The 27,562-nt window shown below is 38.8% G+C and overlaps 2 protein-coding genes across 4 annotated transcripts; both read right to left on the bottom strand.

Annotated features, from left to right (window-relative positions):
- Window positions 1-1,684: 1,684 nt before the first annotated feature.
- On the bottom strand, window positions 1,685-13,140 carry ASY1 (DNA-binding HORMA family protein). Its single transcript, XM_090008352.1, has 22 exons — window positions 13,105-13,140; window positions 12,671-12,727; window positions 11,469-11,565; window positions 11,294-11,362; window positions 11,098-11,190; window positions 10,686-10,809; window positions 10,503-10,572; window positions 10,360-10,401; window positions 10,139-10,270; window positions 9,931-10,059; window positions 9,583-9,610; window positions 9,453-9,491; window positions 8,624-8,748; window positions 8,513-8,525; window positions 7,668-7,744; window positions 7,471-7,578; window positions 7,203-7,353; window positions 4,755-4,831; window positions 4,629-4,671; window positions 3,444-3,634; window positions 3,053-3,187; window positions 1,685-1,738 (listed from the first exon to the last, which is right to left on the bottom strand). Exons 1-22 carry the CDS (start codon window positions 13,138-13,140, stop codon window positions 1,685-1,687), a joined length of 1,890 nt encoding a protein of 629 aa, XP_089864478.1.
- A 4,782-nt stretch (window positions 13,141-17,922) lies between these two features.
- On the bottom strand, window positions 17,923-26,819 carry LOC149851395 (uncharacterized). 3 transcript variants are annotated; one of them, XM_090000548.1, is made up of 7 exons: window positions 26,715-26,819; window positions 26,066-26,434; window positions 25,046-25,194; window positions 21,645-21,770; window positions 21,222-21,546; window positions 18,596-18,933; window positions 17,923-18,227 (listed from the first exon to the last, which is right to left on the bottom strand). In XM_090000548.1, exons 2-7 carry the CDS (start codon window positions 26,211-26,213, stop codon window positions 18,009-18,011), a joined length of 1,305 nt encoding a protein of 434 aa, XP_089856674.1. In that variant the 5' UTR covers window positions 26,214-26,434; window positions 26,715-26,819; the 3' UTR covers window positions 17,923-18,008. The 3 variants fall into 3 exon arrangements, with proteins under 3 accessions (XP_089856674.1, XP_089856681.1, XP_089856685.1); XM_090000555.1 differs by having other exon boundaries at window positions 26,066-26,481; window positions 26,715-26,790; XM_090000559.1 differs by lacking the exons at window positions 26,066-26,434; window positions 26,715-26,819 and having other exon boundaries at window positions 25,051-25,118.
- Between the last annotated feature and the right edge of the window lie 743 nt (window positions 26,820-27,562).

The following is a 27,562-nucleotide window of genomic DNA, read 5'->3' as shown; positions in this document are numbered from 1 at the left end:
CATACAAACTCTGATTTTGACAAAATCACTTTAATTCTATTCAAAATTTCGATGAGGACACAAATGTGCATTCAAAAATCATAAAATAAGTCATCAAATTATCCAACATTTAGATATTATAACAAGTCAGAAATACCGAAGGGTTCTCTCCAAGCACCTATTCCCACCTAATAGGAGTTTTTTTTTTTGTTGATAAGACATTATAGATATGATCTACAATCATTATTTAAGTAGAAAACAAGTTTTGCATCATGTGATTATGGCATATGTATAGGTTTATATGATATTCAAAAATCAATGCCCCATAATGTACCAAATTTTCATGACTTAAAAACCTATTTTTATGTAAAAACAAACATGATTCCCATCAAATAAACTATATTAAGTACTTCTATAAAGTCTGATTGGGAAGATGCAACCTACAATTATAATTTCAAGTATGTGGAAGTAGATGCTTCTGGAGCACCGGAGTATTGCTCTCTCTCACTCTCTTTATAACGTAGTAGGCAGAGGCACAACTAATAACATGGTGGCATCCAATGGGCCACTAAAGCTGCACGGGATCACATGATCGCGTAATTCATCTCCAACATTTCCCATTTGGTTACAATCAATCATATGGTAGCATTCCATGGTTCTACAGCAACAAAATATGGAGCAAATCCAGCGATCAGGCTCAAGTATTTTACAAAACACTGCCGCTACACAGAAAATCGCTAAACAGATAATGATTTTCTGTATTTGTGGTTTACACAAAATCACTGCACACATTAGCGAGTTTCTGTGTATTGTGTGACTGTACTCGGCTCGATCACCTAACCACGCCTTGACAGAATACAGCGTCACAAGAAAAGCTAACATGTGATTGGCTGTGAACACAATAGACGCGAGTTAAGAGGTGATAGCATACCGGTTCTCTTACAAAGGTAGGTGCGCACGATGTGCCACCGCAGGCCAAACGCTAGGGTTGGGTCACCCCAGGCCTAAAAAAATCTGACCCCAGCAAAAGGACAGGCAACAGGTTGGTCTGGTCCATCCCATCTCATAAAAAGGACAGGCCAATGGACCGATTGATTGGCTAATACGCCCGACCGGGCCACACAAACCCAACCTGACCCACCCATGGTCGAAGGTGCGCATGCATCTAAACACTGACCAGACTCGCAGCAGGTCCAAGTAGATCACAAGATTCAAGCCCCAAGGTGGGTTGACATAGTGGGGTGGGGCCTTGGCTGCTCGGCCGTCTGTCAAGGTTCGATTCTCATGGGCATCACCCTTATGCACAAGCCAACGCATAGCATAGGCCCCAGAAGCAGGAGTCCTAGCCTCGGAGTTTTACACTGCCAGCACAATAGGTATGGCAGGCTGAGCCAGAGCGACCAGGTGGTTTCTTCGGGTCATAAATCCAAAAAGATCACAAGATTCAAAACAACATCAATCTACCACAGCTCGAATCCCATCACTTATGCAGATAAAACCTGACTGGACCCATAATACACACGTTCACGGGGCAAGGGCCGGGATCTTCAATCATATAAGGCCCCGAGCCGACTATTTTTATTTACTTTCACTGTTTCAGTATTTGTTAGCATCTAATATGACTCACGGAAGCAAAACAGTCAGCCTTTCAGTTGAAAACAAAGAAGAGAAACGGGTAAAACTGTTGCTATACATTTCATTGCCTTCACAAGGGCTGAGACTTCTGCCGCTTCACATACTGCACAATTGGCTCCCTTGCCTGACGAAAAGCTTCTAGCAGTCAGAACTTAGAAGACAATATGCAAGCATTATAACAGAAACAAGCACATGATCAATAAACAGCTTTTCTATCGGCTTCATTGGGTAGAGCCTAAAAAATCATTCTGCTAGAGCATAAATGCGTCACCATGAAAAGCTCAAAAGGCCGAGCACAATTCATAGAGAGGCATCACTCATTCAAGATACACAAGCAACAATTCAAATAGCGTGAGGAATTGATGCTTTCAAATATCCAACAATGAGAAAATATAAAATTAGGGAAAGGAAGAAAAAGTGATAGGTGTTCCAACTAGCACGTTAGTATGTTGTACAGCGTGCGCTAACCGGCATAAGCAAGCTAGGCATTTCATTTTTGGTGTCATTTAATGCCCAAGTCCACAAAAAAACTCAAGAGTGTTGCTGATCCTTGCATGCTTGCAGGGCCGACCACAACAAATGGCCATGCTGCCATTGATGGACGCAACAAACTATTCAAGTGCGCCCACGAGCGCGAAAAAGACAAAGCACTGTGACCAAAAAGGAGCAAAAATACCCCTGTAACGTTTGCGTCCACTCACCCTTCAAGCTAAGAAACTGGCATCCCCACTCTCTCTCTCTCTCTCCTTAGAGACCCGTCTTTTTCGTTTTTTGGTTCAATAATGGTAAGGAATAACCCCTATTAAATAATGTAATGTTTTTGTTTTTTATGCTTTTTATACAAATCTGACCCTTCAATGTGATCTACATGTTAAGTTTGAGGAAGAATCAGGTGCAATCATATTGCACAAATGCAATGTGCAGCTACACCTGATCACCCACCATCTTCTGTTGTAAAAGCTTGTCAGAGTGAGGCCCAACAGAAAATGGATGGTGATCAGGTGCAGCAGCACATTGCATTTGTGCAATGTGATTGCATCTGATCCCATCACATTAAGTTTAGTATAAACTGACTTTTGGATTATGTTTTACCCATGTATATGCAATGATCCCATCAGATTAAGTTTAGTATAAAGTTATAAACTGACTTTTGAATTATGTTTTTTCCATGTATATGTCAGATTTTATGAGGGTTGAAAATTCAAATGCCTACGATTTACCAAATTTTCATATATCAAAAAAACTATTTTTACATTGAAAAACTATATTTTAAAGGTCAATTCTTACTATTTTGACTATACTGAACACATCCACATCCGTGAAATCAGATTTGGTCAAAACAACCTCATGAATTCCTTACCCACGCGAGTGGCAAATGTTATCCTTTAAGGTGCAACGAGAAAGAGAGGGAGAGAGAGTTGTACAGATTATATCATACCGTGCTGACTTTTCTGGCTCTCTTCTCCTGAGTGGACTGGCTGCACCTGAAGCCATCAGGATCACCGCATCGGACGGTGCTTTTGGCTCCCTCGTTTGCTAAGTCAGGTATCTTACTTTCTCGAGAGGCTATTGGCTGCAAAATTTCAGTGCAGCAGTTAACCGGTTGCTTGTCTTTTATTTTTTATTTGAAAGGCAAGCTGAGGTTAGGCAGACCCCGCCAATTATTATTCAATCGTACCATTGGAGTTTTGAAACTGCAATGTCCCACCATAGGGAGACGTGCACTGACAGCTCCTACCAACCATGCGGAACCCCCGCTGGTGGGTGGATTATCTTTTAAGATGATGAAATAAAAGTCTGAAAAAAATGAAAAGCATTACGGCACTGACCACAGCCATGCTAGTGGGCGTACGTGCAGCTGCTCGCGTCTTTGCACAGGAAGTGTAGTCGCTGTGGATGGAAACGTTTTGCTGAACATCAGATCGCCCATGTGCACGTGTAAGGTCTGAGCCAATCGAGTGAAGGCCACCATATGTGGATCCATCCTTGAGGTTGCAACCTGGCGCATCCTGTTTCGGATCTGAATAACGGAAATCACAAAACCATGACTAAGCAAAGACACTGAACCGTGTCCAAGCGTCGCTTGGGAGAGCTCAAACGCAGCATCAGAAATTTATCAGCCATGTTTTTCGGAGCCCGGATCAGGTGCCATCACATGGCACATTTTGAGTGTGCCTCTGCATCTGGCTGCCCACCATCTGCTTTTGGGTTCCACAACTGACACCGTCAGCCAAAGATGGAAGGCATCGGCACACTTCAAAGTGTATTATGTGATGGCACCTCATCCTGGCTCTGTTTTTTCCATGATTTTCAAGATTTTTCTTTTTTCGCGCATTTTGTTCGAGAAAACCTTTGCCAAAAAACAAAACAAATAAATACAAAGAAGAAGGAATCCGTGGATGGCAAACAGTATTGATTGTATGCATTGTATTTTAGATGGGTCACACAAATTTTTTTTCAGAGCCATTGGCGCTCTAAACGAAGGGCAATCCAGAGTATACAGAATGAACTGCTCAAAATGAACCCAAAACCCTTGTGATTGGGATGATGCTCATCTTAAGAATGAACGGCACCAGAGGGACCCTGACCAATGTTGTCAGTATCCGAATCAGACCTGTATCATTTGGCCAACGATTCAGGAGAATCGACCCGATACCGATTCTCAAGTGAATCGTTCTGAATCGGCCAAAAAATAATTAAAAATAGTGTCAATCAAAACGTGACACGTGTTAAAACATTAAAACAATATTAAATTTTAATTTTAAGCTATTTTTGTATTTATTAAAAAATAGCCTATTCAGGTCAGTATCGTATGGATTTTCTGGCGATACAATAAGTATAGGCAGATTCAGGCCGATACACACACATACTGATAACATTGCCCTTTACAGTAATCCCCTGACCTGATCCGTTCTCTGCAAGCTAAGTACAGAGTCTGTAAAACCCACTTTGTTGTACAATGTATCTTGTGTCAGATATTGTCATACTTAAATGCAAATTGGTTAATAGCATACCTCCATTGTTGGACTTGGAAGACGGTCTGGTGTTTTCAACTTCCTGGTTTAACAGCAAAGAGCAGGCTGAACAAAAGCTATCATTGTAATGGATATAGATCTCAACAAAGAGGATAAAGTTCTCACTGATACGTTAATGATAAGGGCTTTTTTTATCTCCAGAAGCTTCCTGCTCGTTGTTTCTGAGTGAATAACACGCTTCCCTGTAGCCAGACAATGGAAACAAGAGTCGGAAGATGGAAAATGTGATAATGGCTTAGCGTGATAACTGAAACTAAGGCATTTTTCCAGCCAAACATATAGATTATTGCAGGAAACTAAGTTATCGATTTTTCTAACCATGACACTTCCATTGTATGGCTGAAACGCTGGTTAGTGATGTTATAGATAGACGTGCTCTAGCTTTAACGGTTTCACTTCACCAAATGACTCGTATGGCAAACTTATTTGTGCGGCTCAAGATAAGAAAGAAGGTCGATCAGATAAGGAAAGCAAGAATCCACAGAAAAGCAATAATCCTGAGAATCCTATTAACAGATTGTCTAATGTTACCATAGATTTTAGGAGACTCTTACAGAAATATAAAGAAGAGGTCTCCTCTATCTTGTAAATGAATATAAAATATAGTAGGCAATTCACAGTTGGTATTGAGAGCTGTGAGAATCATGGATGTAGGTGGTCTCCCCACCGAACCACGTTAAAGTGTTTTTTGTTCTTTGTGGTTTCCTGTGTTTTTTGCATGCTTTGTCAAGTGAAACTATATCTAAGCTATGCATAACAAGCTGGAAAATAAAGAAATCGTTAAAGTATAATTAATTATATGAGAATCAAGATGAAGAAATCTGCACGTCCCAGCTCAGAACCTCGGCCCATCCCTGGCCTAAGGGACCTTTTACTACCCTTAGCCCATTCCTGTTGCATACGGAATGGATGAACATATCCACAGATTTCAAAGGCATAACAAGTGCAATATCGCTGGTAGTCGTGGATTCTTGATATGCTAACCTTTTGCTAAGAACTATTACTTCCCAAGAGCGCAGGTGGCAGGAGCCTTTTGGAGTAAGACGTTATTTCACACCAGTCATAAATCTCATTCTCGTGAAAATATCAGTAAGGAAAACTCTCCCAATGAAAATATCATACATAGAAAAGTATTCAAAATATATAACATAAATAAAAATATGAATACAAGCGTTTGTATGGCATTAATTGCAGGTTAAAACCCTGATATCTTGAGAATATAATTTTTTTGGCATAATGTCAGCTGTCATGACATTTCAATAATTGTGACTGTTTGACACACATGGGTGATTCAAAAAAGACCACATCATCAAGTTTTAGGCTCTGTTTGGAAAGTGACCAGCGGAGCTCACCGGAGTGGTAAGTGTGGAATCCCCACTTCCAAAACTGTTTGGAAGGCAGGAAAAAGGGGGGAAATAGGAACTGGCATGACATTTGTCAGTTCCAATTCCACATTTCAGCTACAACCAGGGTGAGGAGGCAATTACCAGATGCTACACTAGTGTCACTTCCGATGGTCATACAGGTGAATTTCTGGTGACCATTTCAGTTCATTTATGAGGGTAAAAACTACATCCCAAACAACATGACCATGAAAGTGGGGAATCCCTATTGATTTCTAAAGACTGTTCCCAAAGAACTCTAAGGATTTGCTATATCCATGACCATTATAGAACCCACTTTCTCATCCCCAAGAGGCAGTCTCCAAATACAGCCTTAGTGCCTAGCACAATAAGAGGAAAGATACAACCCGGGAGGACTAGGTGGAATTTCACGAACCACTACCTGTCTTTCTCCACAAAGTTGAAGCTCAAGGAAGTGGAGCAACAAGGTATATTTTAGAACTGCTTATGATTATATGTTCTTCCAATAGGAAACCAAACCATTCTTTGATGGTATGGCCTATATGTAGTATCTCCTAAGGCCATTTGCACCAAGGATGGATTCCCAGAGGGGAAGCTGGAAACATAGCCATCCGCTCAAGTCTTCATTAAGAAATCTTTTTCATATTTTGTACAGTTGTAACCTAGCACTGGATCTTGCTCGTTTTCCTTTGTTAAAATTTAGATATATGTTTAATCCAAGATTTCAAAGGAACAAGCAAAAGAGGTTTTGGGATGGGAGCAATATTATAATGATTCCCTGGAACCTATGTCACATAGGTGCGGGTGAAGGTACCGGTACCGGTGCGGATGCAGCGATGTGGCACTTTAAAAAAACTTGGGTGTGGGGTGCGAGGATGATATATATATATATATAATTTTTAACAGTTTTAAGTTAACACACTGTGTATTTGTGTGCATTTATATATATATATATATAGACTTGATTAGGGTTAACTGAATCTACTTTTGGATAGAAATGAACATCAGTATGGTTGACTTCACCTAACATAGAGGAAAATGTGTCCAAGTGTCGCACCCGCGGTGCGACGCAGGTGCAGTGCCCTGTTAGAAGAGTCCGTGTGACATACCCTGGAACCATAAAGAAATATAGAAGGAATCTACATTTTTAAACTATTACCAGGCAATGGATCAAGATTCAAGTCAATACCAAGTTTTCTGTTTCCTCTGCCTTCAATATATCCATCATGTGCCATCCTGCCCATCAGCTTCCGGACAGCACTCTGGTTTGCCTCCCCTTCCAACTTGCTTTGAAGCTTAGCTACCGTGACATAGTCCATGGGCAGTGCATGGTACAAAGCCTGCAATTACGCGAGAGTCAAAGTGATGTTCCAAAAATAGAGATCTATAAAAACTTTACTGTTGTGGTTTTTCATTTACATATTAGAATTTGAATGGAAAGACAAATCTATAATCACCTTCATATACATGTAATCACCATCTCCTTCATTTTGGCATCTTACAGAATTTTCATTTTCTGCAACATCTGTTTCTTCCTTGACTAGCTTGAGGTCAACATCTGGTTTCTGAAAGAATAGGTCAGTTAGGAAATTCGCGCAGGGAAGCCTCTGTGAGGAGGCCCTGTGATAAGTACCAGCCCCAGCAAGTATCTCACCTTTGCCCTATTTATTGAATAGATATCTTTTCCAATCCTTGTAAGAATGCCTTCCTCTGAAAGCTTGCTCACAATGTCTGAAGTTTTTAGAGTTAGCCTTTCTCGAAAGAAAAGAACACAGTCTACACAGAGTCACAGACTATTCAAGGAATATGTGTTAAAAGCATAGAATGTCATTCCATGAGTAGATGATAGGCCTCTTCAACAATTGATGGCCCATTGAATTGGACACCAGGCACTGTATTTTATAAAGCCTACAGAACCCAAAGGAAATATGCTTGACCGATCACTGATTCCCCATTTATGTTCTAGAGTTGGGAGTCTAGCAGCAATTTTCCTACTTCTAGACCAAGTATACTGATAAATAGCTTATAAAACCGAAAAAAGAATGATTGAGTTAGCACAGCAGAATACAAGGAGCAAATGGTAAGGGAATAACCAAATTAGAACTGTGAAAAGTCCCAAAATGGAACCAATGGTTATTGGGTGGAGCATCATATGGGTTATATGTAAATAAGGGGGAAAAGGATTGTGTTCACCGCACCAGCAGCTGGATCACAGCATTTCTTCTAAAGTCTAAAGTGTGACATTGAGCATGCACCATGGCAACACTTCCACAAACTAGGACTTCTGGACCTTGAAACTAATTGTAGGAGAGTTCATTAGGAAGGAATTTGCATGAACAAATGCCGTATATAGGAGAAAGTTTTAGAATCAAGTAAATTCTGTGAAACACTAGAGAGTTCTAGTGATTCTGAGGAAAAGACGACGCCAGCACAATCTTTCCTTAAGTCAACATATTCCCATGATCCTTAAGCTCTTTCTTTTATATTAAAGCCAATTACCTTCTGTTAATACCTGCAATTCATCATAAACAAACAGAGTTCAATTATTAATAGCCCATCAGGCTAGATGTCTTAACTATGAACTGAATCTCATATATGATGCCCTCTTACAACTGATATATCCGGAAAATTTGAAAGAATGTCAGAGAGATCAACAATATCGGTGTGCCTTGAAATGATCCAGCCCCTTATGTGGGCCAATTTTTCCCCTTCTTGATCATCATCTTGTGTATCATCTGCATTTCACCGAGTTCAAACAATCAGACAGGACCATGAGAGAGGCAGAGTTCCAAGTCCCTAACCCATGCAGGTAAAAGTAGGTTTTACTATTCTGAAAAATGGCCTGAACTGGGAGACTCGGTTCTCCATTATAAATAGGACAACCTGAACAGACTAGAATTTATCAATCAATGCAGGATGCTTTGCTCACCATCCAAAGTCACATCGACTAGATTTAGGTTGAAGTACTCGGGTAGCTCTGAGTTAAACAATCGGCAAATGGAAATATGCAAGTAATCATCTTGGTGACATCAATGTTAACAGAAGACAAAGCGAACCAAGAAATTTGTACTATCAAATTAAAGAAAGAATCAGAACGAGCAGAGATTGTATAAGCATTGCTCATCGGCCAATGTAGCCAATAGTTTGGATGGCCCGTCATCTGAATTCTGAACCACCAAACAGGAAACTTGACCATCAAGGACCTTTATTTCTAGAAGCATGGCCACACGTGCCTGCAGTAATTGGTATATCAACAACATCCGAATTGCAAGACAGGATAGTCACACATATTGGACATGATGATGATGCAAGGCACATGAGGACCGCACTCACGTAATCAGAATTTCTTCAGAAAATGTCACTTCAAAGCATTCAGGGTTTCAAGTTCCCGTCACAAAAATGTCAGTTCAAAGCATTCAGGGTTTTAAGTTCCAGTTACCCTCATCCAAGGTGCCATTGTCTCCACTTTGGTTCTTTTCTACTCGATTCCTACCTGCACAAGATCTTGTTAACATGGCGAATGAAGCTCCACCACGTTAAACACTCAAGGATAAGACTGAAAATGATACCAGCAGGCGCCACAATGTATTGACCGTCCTGCAAAAAATAAGCCAGTGATAAAGCAAAATTGCATATTTATTACAGCTATAATGAGGGAGATTCTGATTTTCTTTCTGTTTATTTCCTTTTAACCAAATTCTTCCCCAAAAAAGCAAAGATTTACGTTTCTAACATTCTACACTTGGGTTCTCATGCAGGCATCGTCCATAAAACAAATTGCAGTCTTTCCTTTTACAAGGAACAAGTCACACTTTCCAAGACCACAAAAAGGAAGAAAAACAACTAGAATTGCCAACATTTGAAAACCTTTTCTAAATAGATCTTCATGGGTCTCTGGATAGCAAGTTCAGGCCTACCAGACTTACATCTGTATCGGTTGAGGAAGAATCCTCACACTTCTCTCCCATGGAGTCCAACCCCAAGCTTACTTCATCTTCTTGAAGTTCATCATTCTCATCCTCGCAAGGATCCAGGATACTCTTGACCTGCATACGTTGAAAAGATATCATAAAAATAGAACACCCAGTTGACCATCCATTTCTCAGGATAAGTCCAGGTATCCACCTTGAGAGCTAACACAAGATGCTTGCTGTCGACACTCCCAACTGCCATTTTTAATGGCTTTCTTGCCCATTGATTATAGCCGAGTTCTTCATCAGAGCAACTCCTAAAGAAAGGAGGCTCATAATCAGGAGGCTGCAAACAACAGCATTAAAGGATTAACAAACACACAAAAACTAAATTGCATTAGGGAAAATAGAATTTGTCATAGATCTGTTACATACCGTCACCTCATCATGGTACAGGAGCTTCATCAAAATAATGCGCTGAATTGAATGAAGACAATTAATCCTTTGCCAGAAATGTGTTCTTATTTTTTAGTTTTCTTGAAAAAAGAGATTAATTATTAGTCATGTCAAAGTCCTACCTCTTCAGGCATTCGATCAAGGGTTCTCATCAACTGAATTAATGTCCGCACCATCTTACAAGCTGAACTCCTAAAGGAGCCATATAATTAGCTTAGTCATTGTACTAAAGTTCTAGCTGACTATCTGACTCGGACTATATGCAGCACCCAAGCAATAGGCCTGAAGAGGAAAGATTATTATACCTCATCTGATTGGGAGTAATATCACTGGAGGTGGTCTTAAACGTGGTTCCATGCTTCTTGTTCCCATTACGGTTTATGTTCATGGAAACTTCATCGCTGTCAGAATTCGTATAACTGAAAGAAACTGCATGCATTGTCCAAAATTAATCAAACATATTTCAGAAGCACACAAGAAAACTCAGAGAAAAACAGGTGAATCGAATAATACACAAATCGAACGTGCATATAAGTGGTGTTCCCAGACTCAGGAAGTGCGGTTTTCATTCCAAATTGCTGAAGTCCAGCAGTTAAAATCTACTGGACCAACCACTACCAAATCCCCCATCGTCTACCACACAGACATGCATTATAAAGATCATTCACCTTTGAGCCTCTATTTAGGAAACTATTGTACTTCAGGCTTCCAACTTACATGTGTATTCTTCAATCATAGGACCCTCAATTTTTTCACAGATGCAGAAAAGCAGAGTCTTCAGGTACTTCTTCTGTAGTGCATCATAAACACCTGTATATGCAAATAAAGAAATGAGTTACAAATTTGTACATTTTCACCAGGCGATCAAAAGATTCAAAACCATATAAAATTCTTTTAGGGAGTCCATTTGCACCTTTCTCCATCCAATCAATAAGCCTTCGTGATTCAGCATCCATAGGCATAAGTTTCTTAATCTTCATCTCTGCAAGAAAAATGCAGAAAATTAAAACTGGTGAAAAACTCTAGCAACGGCCAATGGCTTTCTTTGAAACTTAAAATCACAAGAAATTATGTCATGGAGCTCTGACCTAATGCTGGAACGGACTTATCATTGAAATATTTCTCAGGAAAGAGACCTCTGATGTAGCTGATGTTGAATATTGCAATTCGGAGAAGGTTTCTTGTCTGCCATTCAGAAATTAACCACGAAAGCTTTTCAGTCAGCAAAAATTAGATATAATTAGCTTGAAATTCGTGTCATCTCTAGAACATTAATGAGCAAAAGATGCATCCATCTGATCATAAAAGATATAAAAAATACCAACAATTCATAATATTTAAGCTAAAATTAACAAGTTGATGACCAAACAGTGATCTGTTTTGTATAAGGGCTCTTACATAACTAAATATCTGCTATAATTAAGGCTTCTGAAGCTCATTTATTGCTTATTTGCACACACACACAAAGATAAATGTTCTTGGTGAATTTTATGCAAAAATAAGACACTGATAGATGAAAATGTGCTAAAGCTGCTATGAATTAAGGAATTTTTGGATCAATGAAGAACTTTAATAACTGAAATGAAGGTCTTAAGTCAAATATAGATTATCAAGAATGCCTTACTCAGAAAACTTCCATAGATCTAGTAGAATCATAACAGGAAATTAATTTTTTTTGACAATCAAGGTATCTGTAATTAGAAAAATCTCCAGATTTCAATATCAACAAATATATACACGAAAATCAAGTTAAAATTACGTGTATTTGACGAAAAAATTATGTTTTATAGAAATTGCCTCCAGACCACCGCTATATATTTAGATATATTTGAAATTTAAGCAATATCACATATCTGATGATTTGATGATGCTTAACCGGAACTATCTCCAGGTTATCAACTCAATGATGCATCTATTATAATCTTCAGTAATAATTATGCCTATCAGATAATCGATCCATGCTTTAACTCTATATACTTGCATACCTCTTATTCGCTACAGATCTGCTCGAAATAGCCAAAATCTAAGCATATTCGTCAGCAAATAATGGGAAAAATATTATCTAGCCCTAATTTATTCAGAATCACCATACATATGCTTGAGTTTTAAGCTAAAATCGAACGTATATATGGATCAAAGCATCGTCTGCTTTAACACTTCCAAGGCATTTGAATTCCTTGAAATTACTTCGTGAATTTATCTAAATTATCGATATTTGGCGTTCAAAGCCTGATTTGACGTGCATGATCTAGATCTCGTAGAAATTAAAGGGAGATAGGGCTATTCTCACCAGAAGAAGCGAGTCCTGCTCTGTGATTTCTGCTTCCTTCTGCCTTTGAGCCACTACCTACAGGTAGATCGGAAGATCGTCATCGTCATATATATATATATATATATATATATATATATATATATATATATATATATATATATATATAGAGAGAGAGAGAGAGAGAGAGAGAGAGAGAGAGAGAGAGAACCATTTTCGCGGGAGAGGAGGAGACGGAGGGCGACGATTTCGGATGAGCGTCTGGCGCGAGAAGAAATTTTGAAATGAAGATATGGGGAGCGGTTGGAGCTATTTATACCGTTTTTTCTTGCCATCTTAACCATGGTTAAGATAAAGACCGGCTGCAAAGCGTGCTTCATTCGAGCCATTTAACTCGGGTTAGGCAGAGCGATCAACTTCACTTGTAATAGTAATCTTGCGATACACTAGCATACGCGACCCATCACGGCTATGCCGTGCTTGATCACCATCTGATCGTTCATCTCAGGAATGCACGGCTGATTGAACCTCTCTGCCCGTTCCAGGTCAGGCTTGCCTTTTTTTAAGGCACGCTGGGGTTAAGCAGACCCCTACCAGTTATACAACTATACCATTGGGTTTTGAACCTGCAACGTCCCAACACAATGACGTGCACTAGCTGCTCCTACCAGACAACAGGCTTGTTACCTAAACTGGGCACGAGCCCACTTAGAGCTAACTTAGAGTGAGTTACTCTAAGGTTGCATTCACAGCGGGCAGGGTTTGTCCAGAACACACCAGTCGCACGACTGGTGGATCCCACCCTGACACGTTATAACGAGTCTTCCGTGCATGGAGCGTAGTCCTATGCGTATCAAACACAGGACCCCCACCGCTGGGAACGCTTTGTCCCAGCAGCACTATTTGTCTGGCGTGTCAAACACGCTCTAACGATGAGAATGGGTCTGATTCGAACCTAATCATGGTTGATCTGACCTCACTGTCAAATGACTCAAACTTCAGAGCCAACCGGCTTTCCTTTTTCCTTTTTAATGGTCAAAACTACAGATTGCCCTCCATAGGATTTGAACTAGGGTTGCAAACAGGTCGGATTCATGAAGGGATTTTTGCAAATTTTTGGTTGTTCTGGATCTAATTCAATCCAACTTTTCAGTGTATTTTGGAATCCGAAATCCAAACCGTTTGCATCCTTAATTTGAACCAAAGGTTCCTTAGTTAAGATAATGCCACCCTGCCGGTCAGGGCTCTACCCGCCGGGTTAGGGGCAACCATGATTTGTCGCCTGACATGTGATAAGGACAGTTCGTTCCAAGCTGATGTACTCCCTAGCGAGCGAAAGAGACCTCAAAAGTCTCATCAATGGCGGATTGGGGGTTGGCCTAACCAGGGAAAAAAAGAAAGGAAAAAGGAGAGAGTGATGGCACCACTTTAACCATTCCACTTATCTCATTAGTCCAAGTAAGAAATGAGATTTGAACCCTAGCAGAACATTTGTAGGTGTATTATGAGGGGTCGGGTTTACCCGGACCAAACCCTACACGGTCCAGGTATGGTGACAAATAAGAAAACCCGATTAAGACTTGGGTCCAGACCTGACGGTCTGATTAATGCATGGACCCAGGTATAGTTTGTGAAATTTTATACAAGACCTAGGCCCGACCCGAGTTCCGATTAAGACCCGCAATTTTTCAATGAAAAAATGATAAAAGAATTTATTTTACTGGGTCTGGTTCATGTAGTTCTTATCGGGTTCGGGTACAGTTTCTCTTATAGTAGACCCAATTAGACATGGGTCTGGACCCGATACCATACCCAAAAATGTGGTTAAAGTCCCGTTCCACTTGAGTCCGAACCGAGTTCCACTTGAGTCCGAACCGAACGAACGACCCATTGACACCCCTAATTATGAGTCTGGGCGGGTTGATCTTGTCGATGTAGAGTATAACCTTTGATCAAGTTATGCCAAATTAAAAAAAAAATGGAAGCCCAATCCTGATCCGTATAACTTTAAGAGTAACTAATATATATATATATATATATATATATATTAACTTAAAAATGCTTACAAAATACCTGAGTCAAGCCAAACCAAGTTGAACCATTGTCAATGACAGTGCCTCCCTAGGAGGGAGGCGCGCTTCCAAAATGGGCAGTGTCACGCTTCCTCCAAAGAGGGAGAAGCATGGGAAAACTCCTTTGCCATTTGAGGGAAGTGTGCTTCCCACTTGCTTTTGGAATCATTTTCCTCTTGATTTCTCCTTGTTTTCCTTTCACTTCTCACTCGATTCCTATCATTTCTCTCACTTCCTCCTCATTTTCTTTTTGTATTTTTCATGTTAATATTTATCATTTTTCACTTCCCCCCTTGCTTCTTACATTTTTTTTCTCTCACGTTTCTCCAATCCTTCCAAAATGAATTTTGCTTCTTGCTTCCTAGTACTTTTTAACACTCTCACTTCCCTAGTTTCACTTATTGTTTCTTGTATGCATTTCAATGATTTCATAATTCAACAAAATCAAAACGGAAACTTGACCCACATATTACTGGGTTAGGTATTCAGGTTGAAGTCTATTCTAATTAGGGGTGTCAATAGGTCGGGTTTGATTCGGACTCAGGTGGAATCAGACTTGGACCGGATTTTTGGGGTATGTTATTAGGTCTGGACTCCGGTCTAATCAGGTCCACTATAAAAAACTATACCCAAACCTCATAAAAACTACATGAATCAGACCCGGACCATACCCAGTAAAACCATATCTTTTTATCTTTTTTACATTTCAAAAATGTGGGTCTTAATTGTAACTCAGGTCTGGTATAAAATTTCACAAACTATACCTGTGTCCATGTATTAGTTGGACCTTCGGGTCCAAACCCTGGTCTTAATCGAGTCTTATTATTTATCACCATACCCGAACCCTATAGGGTTTGGTTCGGGTCGGGTCTAGGTAACCCAACCCTTTGACACCCCTAATTCTAATTCTAATTCTAATAGACAACACAAACTTAGCCCATTGACTACCCTATCCAAAAGAACGCCTTTTACTAAAGCAAATACTAACTATAAATCGTTATGTTAAAAGAGAATATGCATCCCATCATACTAGTCGTTCGTAGAGGTCCACGCAATAAGTAGGATTCGTCTACAATCTTGATGAGTTATTGAGCTTGATTCAGAGCTTTTTGCCCTTGCAGTAAGGGGGTCTGGGGGCTCCCCCCGGTGCGTATCTCGCTTTGTTTAGGTTTAGGGTCGTCGCCCTTGCTTTGTATAAATTCTTTCTTTTTTTTCTCTCTTGTATCTGTCGAAAAGAGCAATAAAGTTTTCTCTCTTGGCGGCCGTGGTTTTTTACTCTCGCTGAGATTTGAGAGAAGATTTTTTTCACGTAAATTTGTGTGTCCTTGTGTTTGGTTTGATCGTTCTTGTTTATTGTTTCCTTCGGTTGTTTCTTGCTCGCGGTTTTCATAACAAATTTCACTTGAGATGTAGAGTAATTCTAGCCCTCTAAATGCATCAGTTAGCTAGGATTAAAATAAGATCATACAGGATTGTCTTAGGATAGGATCCTTTCATCCTGAAAGATGCAGGGTCTGTTATTACTAAAAACTTGCCCCAAGGGGTTTGGCATAGTGGGGTGGGGCCTTGGCAGCTAGATGTACAGTTAAGGTTCAATTCTCATGGGCGTCACCCTTCTACGAGAGCTGACACACAGCATAGGCTTCGGGGGCAAGGATCCTATTCTTGGAGTTTTACACTGCCAGCATTATGTTAGGCCGAGCCAGTGCGATCAGATTTTTGTGTCGGCGGTTTCTTCAGGTTATAAATAGAAAAAAAAAACTTAGATAAACAGGATATGCCAGCCAAACCATTAAAGAAAGAAAATATGCAATCGGATTGGCTCAGCTTTAAATATAATGAATCGAGTGTTAAACCCAATATCGGCAAGCTTGGGCCTGCAGATATAACATTAATCTCAAGGGCTCTGATCATTTGGTAAGGGAGACTTGCATACATTACTACCAAGTTGATGGCACATCACGAATTTGAAACCCATGCAGGCAAAGGCTGAAATTGGGTATACTCTCTTGTGAGCAGAAAAGACCTGAAAGGTTTTATCAACCGAAGACCAGCCAATGTTTGTTTGGGGTAATGACAAGGTGCTCCCCTACCAGTTATACAACTATACAATTGGGATTCGAATTTGCAACGTCCCAACCTACCAGACAATCAGAGACTCCTTTGGTCATAATACTGCAAATTTACTGGAGGTACACACTTGCCAAAATAAAAACAGAAGATTATGCGAGCTCAAGTCCAGCTTTCTCTAGCACCCCTAGGGAAGGCAGTGGACCGGAGAAAAATAAGGATTCGTCTTTACCAGCTCAGTTTGGACCGGGGATGAAGGAATGAAGGTGAAAATCAAAACCCGAATGGGGATGAAGGCGGGGATAGAATCTTTTACCCTCACCCCACCCCGCCCCATACCCGATCCTCATTAATGAAATTCTTAATATACTTTTACATATTATAAAATCTTTATATATACACATATATTCTTAACCCTAAACTATTTCTCTTCTTATTTTCTTCGAAAATTTTGAAACGGGGCAGGAGTGGAGACCTTGTCCTCGGCCCCGATCTGGTCCACTGCCATCCCTAAACACCCCAAGATACAGGATCATATTAGATATGTCTCTTTAGCAGTGGAATGAAGCTTTTCTCGGTCAGAACAAGTTAGCATTAATCCGACCAGGCATGCAGTAGAAGTGAAGACTGCGTTCAAACAGACTGCAGATGGCATTATGTGGCAGTGAGAACCCACATCAAAACCTGCAGGACCTACCAAGGTTGTTAAATGCGATGAGGCAAAGCAAGGCATTGAGCCTGCGCTTCGCCTCTGAGGCGTACGCCTCTCACAACAAGAGATGATTTCAATATTTTTAATATATGTTTATTTTTTACACAGTACCTGATTTCAATATTTACCTTAGGCGCATCACTGCAACGCCTCGGTACCTTCAGCGTGCGTTTTTCCTCTGAAGCGTACGCTTCAGGTACTGAGGCGTACGCCTCTCACAACACTGGGACCTACAGCACCAGATCTGCAGTGCACCCACTCCAGCCTAACATAAAGACTCGGATTCCCCCAAAGCATTCGTTCAACCACAACCAGCAACCAAACATGCCAGTCAGAAATTTCCGTGAACCATTCACGAGTATGAAGCTAAACACCAGTTAGTCAGGTTACCACCCCCTACAGAGAGAGAGAGAGAGAGAGAGCAGCAGCAAAACAGCCTAGATATAGAGCAAAACAGAAAGTCAATACAGCCATCTACATGATCACTGAAGCCCAAAATTTAGATTCACCGATCAAAAGGATCCCCCTTATTCATACAATAAGAAGGATCTATTGCAGCAGCCACCTTTTGTCTAAGGTTGAATTTCTTCGCGATGAGGGGCCGCACATCATTAACACCAACTAAACTCTCCAAGAAGGGCAGAAGAGAAAGAAGTGCATCATCTGAACGATCATCAAACCAGCTTTCAATTGGGATCCCGTTGTCCACTTGAAATCCAAATACCTGGAACAAGAAGTCAATTTTGTATTGGCAGTTTGATGCATAAATTAGTGACTAGACCAATGATTTTGTCCCTTAAACAAGGTATCCAAACAAGTTTGAGACGAGTTTATGTGAATGACTAAGCTGTTCAATTAGGCCAACATGTTTGAGACGAGTTTATGTGAATGACTAAGCTGTTCAATTAGGCCTGTTGCCATGATCCTAGTCAAGCTCAGGATGCACAACAATTTCCTGTCGAAGATTTTATAGCATTCCCACCATGCAATATCAAAACAAGATCAAGTTCCCAAATAAAGAATATGGTTTACAAATAGAGCATGGGAACAAATGGGAAAAGAAAACATTAGCATACACCTGAAACCACCAACCTGTGGAGAGTTGTCTATTATTGCAATTTGTGCCAAGTCACGACCTAGAACTGTCAGATCCTTGAGGTAATTCCCCTCCACAAACACGCAGGCTTCTCGATATACGCGATGACGAAATATTCGCCTTTTGGGGTCCAACATGTTGAGAAGTTGTTCAGCATAGATGCTTTGGCTGGCAGTGAAGACAATAATTTCGAACATGCTTGCGACCCTCTCCATGAAATCCATGAGATGAGGACGACATCGCACATAAATTGTATGCTCATTGAGATTAAAATTCACAGGAAATGTGAAATCAGCATCAACACAGTGTTCAAGAGTTGAGTGCACTAAAGTCTCTGCAAAGGAGGCAAAGGAGCAAGTCAGGTCATGGCAATAACTGCATAAGAGAAATACATCTAACATGAGAAAGGGAGAGAGAGAGAGGATACATATGAAAAAGAAAAAGAATGGGAGGAAAACAAGAAGCAGTGTGTCAAACTTCATACAAATTGCAGAAATTTTAACATTCAATGAAATCAATGCTTATATCACCAACAAGAAAGATGATACATGCCAAACATGAACTGGAGAGACAAATATTCAGGTGACAGGTGTTACCTAGCAGTCTATTAGCAAGAGATGGGAAGCAAAATTCCCAACACACTGCATTAGCACTAACTCAGACCAAACAATGAAGAGATTGTTAAATGTTAATAGAACAAACACACAAACCAAACAGACTGCTGTGCGAGCTTCTACAAAGCACCAGATTCACTGAACTTTATTTCCACACCCAATTCTTATAAAAGTTCCAGACAATAACTCTCATATGGAAAATATTGACTTTTATAATGTTTTTAACTTGTTTCCCTCCATGGTCACTCTAGTAGTGACTTGGGGTTAATGGAATACATTATCAATCACAGGTGGTCCAGGACCCTTTGCAGTGCTCGGGCAGGAAGCTCCTTTGATAAGGTCATTTACATTAAACTTCAACGCATATATGAAGACATAACTATACAAACAAGTCATATGCCTTTTACGCCAATGTAGCAGATAATGTGGATATAAAGAACAAGTGCAGCATAAAACATTATCCATTTTTCCAACATTGTATTTGAATGGTTCCCCAAGAGAGAGAATCCAGTGCTTTTATTCCCCCATTATTCAAGCAGACAAGCATTATCAATTTTTCCAATCTTTCCTTGGGTTTTTCATTTGTTCCAGTGACATCATGGTTCGAAGCACTAAAAAATTCATCTGTTGAACACGCACTCAATAAAAAATATAACAAACCTGTCTGCACATACATAGGATATCATAAAAAGTATTCTCCAATTTCTTTCAACTTTCACCCATACAAACCTAACCTTCAAAATGCAGGGTTAATGTTTTTAAAGTGGCAGGCCCAGGCAAAGTGGCACTTTTACACAATTGCAAAACTTTACCACATATGGGTGAAAAAGTGCACCTAATAGCCATCAGTATTGTTCTTGGCAAGTTTTTTTTGAGAAGTTATTCAAAAAAATGGTTTTTCTCAGTAGAATCTTGGAAGTTTTAAAAGTTGAGGGAGGAAAAGGTAAATGATAATAAAAATATAAGAAATAATAGGTTTTAGTAGTATTTTTCTTACAAAAATATAAACAGTCAGAAAATTATTTAAATATAAAGGAAACAAATAATCAGAAAAAATACACACAGAATATACATATATATATATAACAAGATTTTTTTTAAATATCATGATAATATTGCAGCATATATGTTATGGCACTATTTGAAAATATAATGACATTTTCACATTATTTTGGGTTGTGATAAAAAAAACGTTAATATCACTATATTTTCAAATATTGGTGGTATTGGTGAATCATAGTTGGCAAACTCGTGACTCGGATCCGGATCGCCTGATCCTTGACTCACGAGTCAGCGGGTTGACTCGGTAACTCGGACATTTTTTAGTGTTAAAACATGGTAAAAATCAAACTCCAAACTGTATAATCATTAAATTTAGCACATGACATCAATGACTAAGCTATATAAATATTCAACTATACATAATTGCTGATATTATGATTTAAAAATAGATGATTCTTTATAAAAGTTATCATTTTATAAGAATGATGCATTAAAACCACGAAATGGATGACAAAAGACACAAGTGGAATGTGGATCGGTGGTCCTGAATCAGTGACAGATCCAGGTCGACTCAGGCGATTCCGGAGTCAACTCGCCGGGTTTGCCAACTATGCGGTGAATATGCTTAGAAGTTAGAACATCAAGTACATGTGCCACACAACATGTACAAAATGGAAAGGAAAAAGGTCCAGCAAAACCCCCAATAAGACAATAAAATAAGAGAATAAAATAGTAAAAAAACGTGTCGTTGATATCCAACTACAAAGCATAATAGATCCATTCATACAGCCAGAAAGTAAAACGAGAATTTGAAGAATCGCTAACAAGCCAAACAACATTAAGGAAAACCAAGTACCACTCTTTAAACAAAAAGAAAAACTGCAAACAAAATCAAGACCCATAAGAAGTCAGCAAAATAGTTAGTCTACCTAGTCGGAATAAGCTAGCTAGACAATGACACAACTTGAGCAAAAATAAAAGAAAGGGACCTAAGTTTTACAAGTACCATCCAAATCCAAAACGAGAGTGGTTGATGGGCAGCTTCTCGTTTGCTTTGGCAGTAGCAGTTGCCGAAAAGTAGGCACCACGGTTGACAGTTCAGGCAAATTCCTTATAAATAAATAGGGATCAAAATCAACCATTTCATCATCCTCATCAGCTTCAGCATAAACCTGCAGAGATGTTGACTCTGAATTCAGATCATCATCACAATCCATCTTTGCACATTGGATTTCCAGGCATAAAGGTGAATCTTTAGCAGACAATAGATTGCCCTCCTGTTCCTCCATTTCAGAACTGCAAACAGAATCATTTCCATCTTCAAGCGACCTCTGCACACAATTATCACATACATCAGATTTTGCACATCCATCTGCTAAAATTTTAGGAACCAAATACCAGTGCATCTTTCTTGTCTATCAGTTCTCACATTCTCAGAAATATCCTTGGCCCGTTCTGCAGCTACTCCATCAGATCCACCAACACTGTTAGAAAAGTGAAATCCTGGAGAAAATATCGTCTCAAGTGCACACTGAGAAGCATTTTGTGGACATCCCTGAAACAGGTTCATTTAATAAAAAATTATCACAGGATGGAACTATCATAGAACATGAAAATGTCATATCCAAGCAAATATTTGTGAGAGAGACAAAACAAATGAGACAATACAAGTGATGAAGACACTAAGAGGGCAATCAATTGACTACAAGGGCTCCACACCATAGTAAACGGAAGTTTCTTAGGTAGGCAGGAAGCGCGCTTCCTAGAAACTCGCTTTAGAAGCACGAAACTCCTTGCTTCCGAAACTTCATGGAAATCTCGATTCACCCACAGTTCTCCTATGCTTCCTACATGCATCGTCCATGATTCCTATATGATTTTCTCACATTTCTTTTCATGTTTTTCATGTACTTCCTCTCACTCTTCCACTCACTTCCCATGTGCTTTCTCTAAATTGGTAATCATCATTGTTTGATTTTAACAAAAATTTAATTCTTACATTAAAAAATCATGAAATATAAGTATAGTCATTTTTATTTTAGTTTTTATGTGCTTCTTGTTCAATTCTAATATTGTTTTCTTTTTTATTCTTGTTTAACTTTCAAATCGATACCTCGTTTATTGCTTCCTATAAATTTTAAAATACCCCACTTACCGCCTTCGCTTCCTAGTATGGCAATCTTGCTCTGCACACCCAGCTAGGTGAGTCAGATTTATGTGCTTCTTGTTTAATTCTTATTCAATTCTCATTTCGATTCTTATTCAATTCTCATATTGTTTTCTTGTTTATTCTTGTTTTCACTTTCAAATTGAAACCTCGCTTCTCGCTTCCTATAAATTTTTAAATGCCCTGCTTCACGCTTTTGCTCCCCGTATTGTTTCCCGCTTTTGCCTCCTAGTATGGCAAACTTGCTCCGCATACCTGGCTAGGTGGGTCGGATTAAGGTTTTCAAGTTGAAGAAGGTTGATGGTTTGATACCCAAGGTGAGTGTCTTTTGCCACAAGGCCAAAGCCAAATGAGAAACTGTCCTTAGTGGGCAGACGGAGAGTACTGATGGAGTTTACACTGTGGACACTGATTGAGGTTCATGGTCCACATGACATCCCTCAGCCCATACCAGGTCGTCCATACCATAGTGGTAATTTCTCCATGTTAGATAAAAAATATAGGGCAATCATTTCGTGAAAGGATCTCTTTTTTTTTAACGAGTGGTGTTGTTGGGGTGAGGAGGAGGAGGATAAACAAGCTGGGGGATAACCTCTGTGGGATTTGAACCCAAGACCCCTAGGTTATGATAGTGCAACCTTACCATCCAGCAATTCCATTCGATGCCAAACGGTCTAATTCTTAGTGCAATGATACTTTGGAAGTTGCATCAGAAGTGAGCACACAAAATCAAAGGAAGAGATGTCAGTTTAAACTAGACAACAAAAAGCACTTGACCTTCAACCTTAAAAGTATGATGCTTAAAAGTTGAGATGAATGGAGTATATAACACAAAATCCCTACCCAAGATGGAAAATTTTCCTTAACCAGTAGGAAAAAAATCCATTAGGTATTAAAAACTATAGAGGAGCTGCAATAGGCACTAAAAGCATCAAAAAGTTTAGCTAACATCAGCTTGGTCAATGATTTTGGTTATAAAGCAAAGACCAAAATTTCCAAACACCCTTCAGTTTCTGCAGTGGCCAAAATTATCAGAGGGAACCAGCTGGATGTCAGATAAAGTAAATCGACTGAATTAATAGGCATTAATATAACTGGAGGAAACCCATTAACCAGGAATTAAATATTTCCAGACTATTTTATATATTTTTTAACCCCTTAGTAGGAGCTAGAGGTTGAACACTTTTCATTAAAAATCGACAGGTATATATGGCATTCAGTGGCACTTGTATCTTTAAGTATTCTTTTATTCATCTATATCTACACTTCATGAGTTATCATTGCAATATCCTTTTATATAGGTGTTCTGGTTCTTTTTCTAGGACTTGTAGGCACCAGTGTTATAAAAAATGTGCCTTGAGGTGCAAAAGCCGTGCCTCGCCTTGAGGCGCAGCCCTCTATGCCTCAAGGCACAAGCCTGAGGCAAAAAAAAAGAAAAAAGAAGAAGAAACGCAAAAAAAAAGGAAGAAGAAGAATTTTCCCAGTTATGTAAACAGAAGAAGAATTTTCCCAGTTATGTAATCAGTTTACTTTTATATGTTACATTTAATTAGTTTTTGCTTCTTATATGTTAATCTCATATATTTTAACTTTTATAGGTTAATCTCATATTTTTTTAGTACTTATTTGAGATTTTCTATTGCTTATTGGTTGCTTTATAAGACACTATATTTTTTAATTATATAATTAGTTTTTCAGTTATGTAATCAGTTTCTTAGTTACTTTTATATGTTAATCTCATATTTTTTAGTACTTATTTGAGATTTTCTATTTTTTATTGGTTGTTGCTTCATCAATAAAGCATTTCTTTATTTATTTGTATTTTTTATATATTTTTTTATAATTTTTTTAAAGTTTTCAAAAAAAAATAGGCTTACGCTTTACGCCCCCGCCTCAATGCTTTTCACAACACTGGTAGGCACCATAGTCACAAATGTTGTTTCTTAGATTTTTTCAGCAAGTGAAGTTCCCGTAATCAATAAAAAATGTTTGTTTTTCTTAGAGAAAATATCGGAAAAATCTCAAGACAAATTCATTGTTAAAAGAAATGTAAGAAAATAGCAAAGATGCTTGTCAAAAGTGCACAAGGCAGTGAGACCAACATGATAACAGTGGGATACTGCAAAGCTAAAATATAACTCAAGCTCACAGTTAGAGCAAACTCTCATTATGAAGAAACCACATAGAGTATAAGGTTTGATGTATCAGTCTCAGTCAAGGCCCTATGATTTATTTCTGAAACAAAACTGTGTGAAAATTAGCATTAAGTTATTAACAAATGAAAGAGGAAAAGTATTGGGCAGGAGCTTGGCTAAAAAGATAGAATAAAGTTAAAAATAAATTATACCCAGAATAAATTAGCAAGAATAGACATACAAGAGAAGAGGAGAAAGAATATAAGGTTTCAGTTCCCTCAAAGAGACCAGTAAATTATAATCAAAAGATGGATATAGCAAAACAATGTTCATGTTCATAGACATGTCTATCAAGTGATAAAATATGTTACTGGATCATTAAGAAAAATGGAACAAAAGGACTGTTTCCAAATACGCAAATCTAAGTCGCGTTCATCTTTTCAAGAGAATAAATGCTTCCGTGCTTGCCTCTCTCTTTTTCAAATTTACATGATGCAAAGATCTGGAGAAATATATGTACTCAATCACCTTACATTCAACAGATGCTCCATAATCGAAATCTGTTGCCAACCTAGCATCTTCATCCAGATCTCTTACCAACAAATAGTGGTCGCCTAAATCCCTTGAAACTTCTGTGCACCCAATTTTCCTCAATCGAACTTCAGCAGCAAGATGCACTGAGAAAGAAATTGTCAAGGTCAAATTACGGTTGCAACAAAAATGAAAGTAACCTAAACCTCATCATATCCTAAAAAGTTTAATCAAAAGAGAACTGCCTTACTAGATAAATCAAATCCATCGACATAAACATCAAATGAAACTTTTTCTAAGAAATTATCAACTCAAAGAATCAAGCACTAGGCAGAGCCTTGTAGTAATGTAACTTTTGCCTAGACTGCACGAAAATGTTATCTCTGAAGCCCAAATAGGGACATGATGGTTAATAAGAATCAATATATTAAATTATTTTAACAAACAATTTACCTCAAAAGAAACCTTCTTTTCTCAATCAGAAAAAACGACCACAGGACAGTAAGAACCAGACAATGTAATTAATGTTATGACCATACATCAGATCAATCGTTTCTATATATCAAACATTTAGTCCTACTGAGTATAAATTAGGCAATCATCACAATATGACCAATGAAAACTATGTCAAGTCGAATTTAGTTGCATGTGCCATAATCAAGAAATCTTGGGCTCAACTAACAAATTTGACAAAGTGGGAGTCTCAGTAAACCATGAGAACAGAAACAGCAGCAGCAACAACAATAACAACAATGACAAGCTCTAATAAATTGATACAGGAATTTACAAGACTAACACAAATAAGCAAGTTAGGATGCTGGTGTCAGCATCATAGCCCAAACTGAACAGCATATGTTCAATTTCTAATTTTCCAATAATATACACTTCATGAAATGCCTTCAAAGGATTGTCTACAGGTAGCAAAATTCAAAAAAACTAAAGCTCCAACCTAAAAAAAATAAGCAAAAGAACAGCTACATGAAAGGAAACAGAAAAGGACTGAGCAGGATTATTTACCAATTCTTTGCTTTCTTGCAGAAGATGTAATCAGCTCAGTTACTTTCTTTTCTGGTATCTGTGCATTGTCATCAACCTGTTTACGCTGACTGGAAAATCTAGGATTGGCATGTGCAGCAGTTCTTGAAGAATGTTTCCTTGTTTTCATTTTCTATGGCAAAGAAAATATGATTTACCAAGTAGAACTATTCCACTTCAAAACGAAAACGTTGACTCAAAATCAGAGAATCTTCAAAAGGAATAACGTTCTAAATAGCTCCACTAGTTGTCTGCTATCGAAAATCAGCATGTCAATGTCCCAGCTAATGATGTGCAAGCTTTAGAGCACACAGGTTTTATGCTGAATCCACAATTACTAAACCACACACTCTGCAATATGAAAAGGAAAACGTGATACATTGCATCAGGTCCAATCCCTACACAATCCAAAAAACTTGGAGATCATGAAGATAACAACATTGATAGAAGGTAATACAGAAAGCAACGACAGAAACAATTAAAATGACATCAAACAAAAAGAGTGCCAAAACACTAAAAAATATAGCTCAATGTTCAAACCAAGATATTTGGCCCAAAAGTTTCAAAATCACAAACAATGACACCAAATGAAATAAAAGGCCCAAAAGTTTCAAAATGAGATCAGGTATACCTTTCTTCTTCTTCTTCTTATTCTTCTTCTTCTTCTTCCTCTTCTTCTTCTTCTTCTTCTTCTTCTTCTTCTTCTTCTTCTTCTTCTTCTTCTTCGCCGTCGTCGTCTTCTTCTTCTTTCGAAAGGCAAGCTCGGGTTAGGTTGACAGACGATACAGAGAGAGGTGGGAGAGAGCAGAGAGACCAGGAAAGACGAGCAGAGAGGTGGGAGAGAGCAGAGAGACGAGAGAAAGCAGACGAGTGAGAGGCGAGAGAGAAGATGAGTGGGAGACGAGAGAGCAGCGAGTGAGAGAATGAGGGCCCCGACCCTACTGATTTGCAACCCTAAATTTTGGACAAATGAGGGTTTTGACCTTTATTTGACCAAAAAATGAGGTGCATACGCCTTACACCTTGTACGGACTAGTTTGTCATTAACTGTTGTGCATCTAAATCAAGTTGTTTTCATCACCACAAAAATGATGGGACCATATTTTTAGGCTCATCTCAGAAGATCATATCTCTTGAAGTGTTATTTACAAGATAAATGAGAAGATGTGATCACTTTATTAAAAAAATATATCTCAATTGATTGTATTGAACTACTCTTAGGGAGCTTCAAACTTCTGATATGCCTGAAAGTAGGGGAAGATTTGAGAAATCCACTTCCAAGATATGGAAAACTCAATTCCCTTTTAGTGGGGAGCCCGCTTCACTTTCTGTCTTCCAAATCGATTCCCTTTCACTTCCTTAAAGTTTTCCTCTGGTTTCTTGTCACTTCCCACTCACTTTCCCCACACTTTCTATGTTTTTCATATTTGAAAATTATAATTTTCCTTTATATTTGTGTTCATGTCATTTAGTACATGC

Source organism: Nuphar pumila, chromosome 1 (genome assembly GCF_984573655.1).
Source record: "Nuphar pumila chromosome 1, dmNupPumi1.hap1.1, whole genome shotgun sequence".
Classification (NCBI taxonomy): domain Eukaryota; kingdom Viridiplantae; phylum Streptophyta; class Magnoliopsida; order Nymphaeales; family Nymphaeaceae; genus Nuphar; species Nuphar pumila.
This window is presented reverse-complemented; position numbering and strand designations above follow the sequence as displayed.

Coding starts and splice junctions, on each gene's coding strand:
- LOC149851395 (XM_090000548.1), bottom strand. CDS start 26,213: ATGAAAACAAGGAAACATTCTTCAAGAACTGCTGCACATGCCAATCCT. Junction 21,771..25,045: donor GAGCATCTGTTGAATGTAAG/GTGATTGAGTAC, acceptor AACCTGTTTCAG/GGATGTCCACAAAATGCTTC. Junction 18,228..18,595: donor TAATAGACAACTCTCCACAG/GTTGGTGGTTTC, acceptor TTCTTGTTCCAG/GTATTTGGATTTCAAGTGGA.
- ASY1 (XM_090008352.1), bottom strand. CDS start 13,140: ATGGTGATCAAGCACGGCATAGCCGTGATGGGTCGC. Junction 11,191..11,293: donor TATTGATTGGATGGAGAAAG/GTGCAAATGGAC, acceptor TTGCATATACAG/GTGTTTATGATGCACTACAG. Junction 10,060..10,138: donor ATCTTGTGTTAGCTCTCAAG/GTGGATACCTGG, acceptor CAACGTATGCAG/GTCAAGAGTATCCTGGATCC.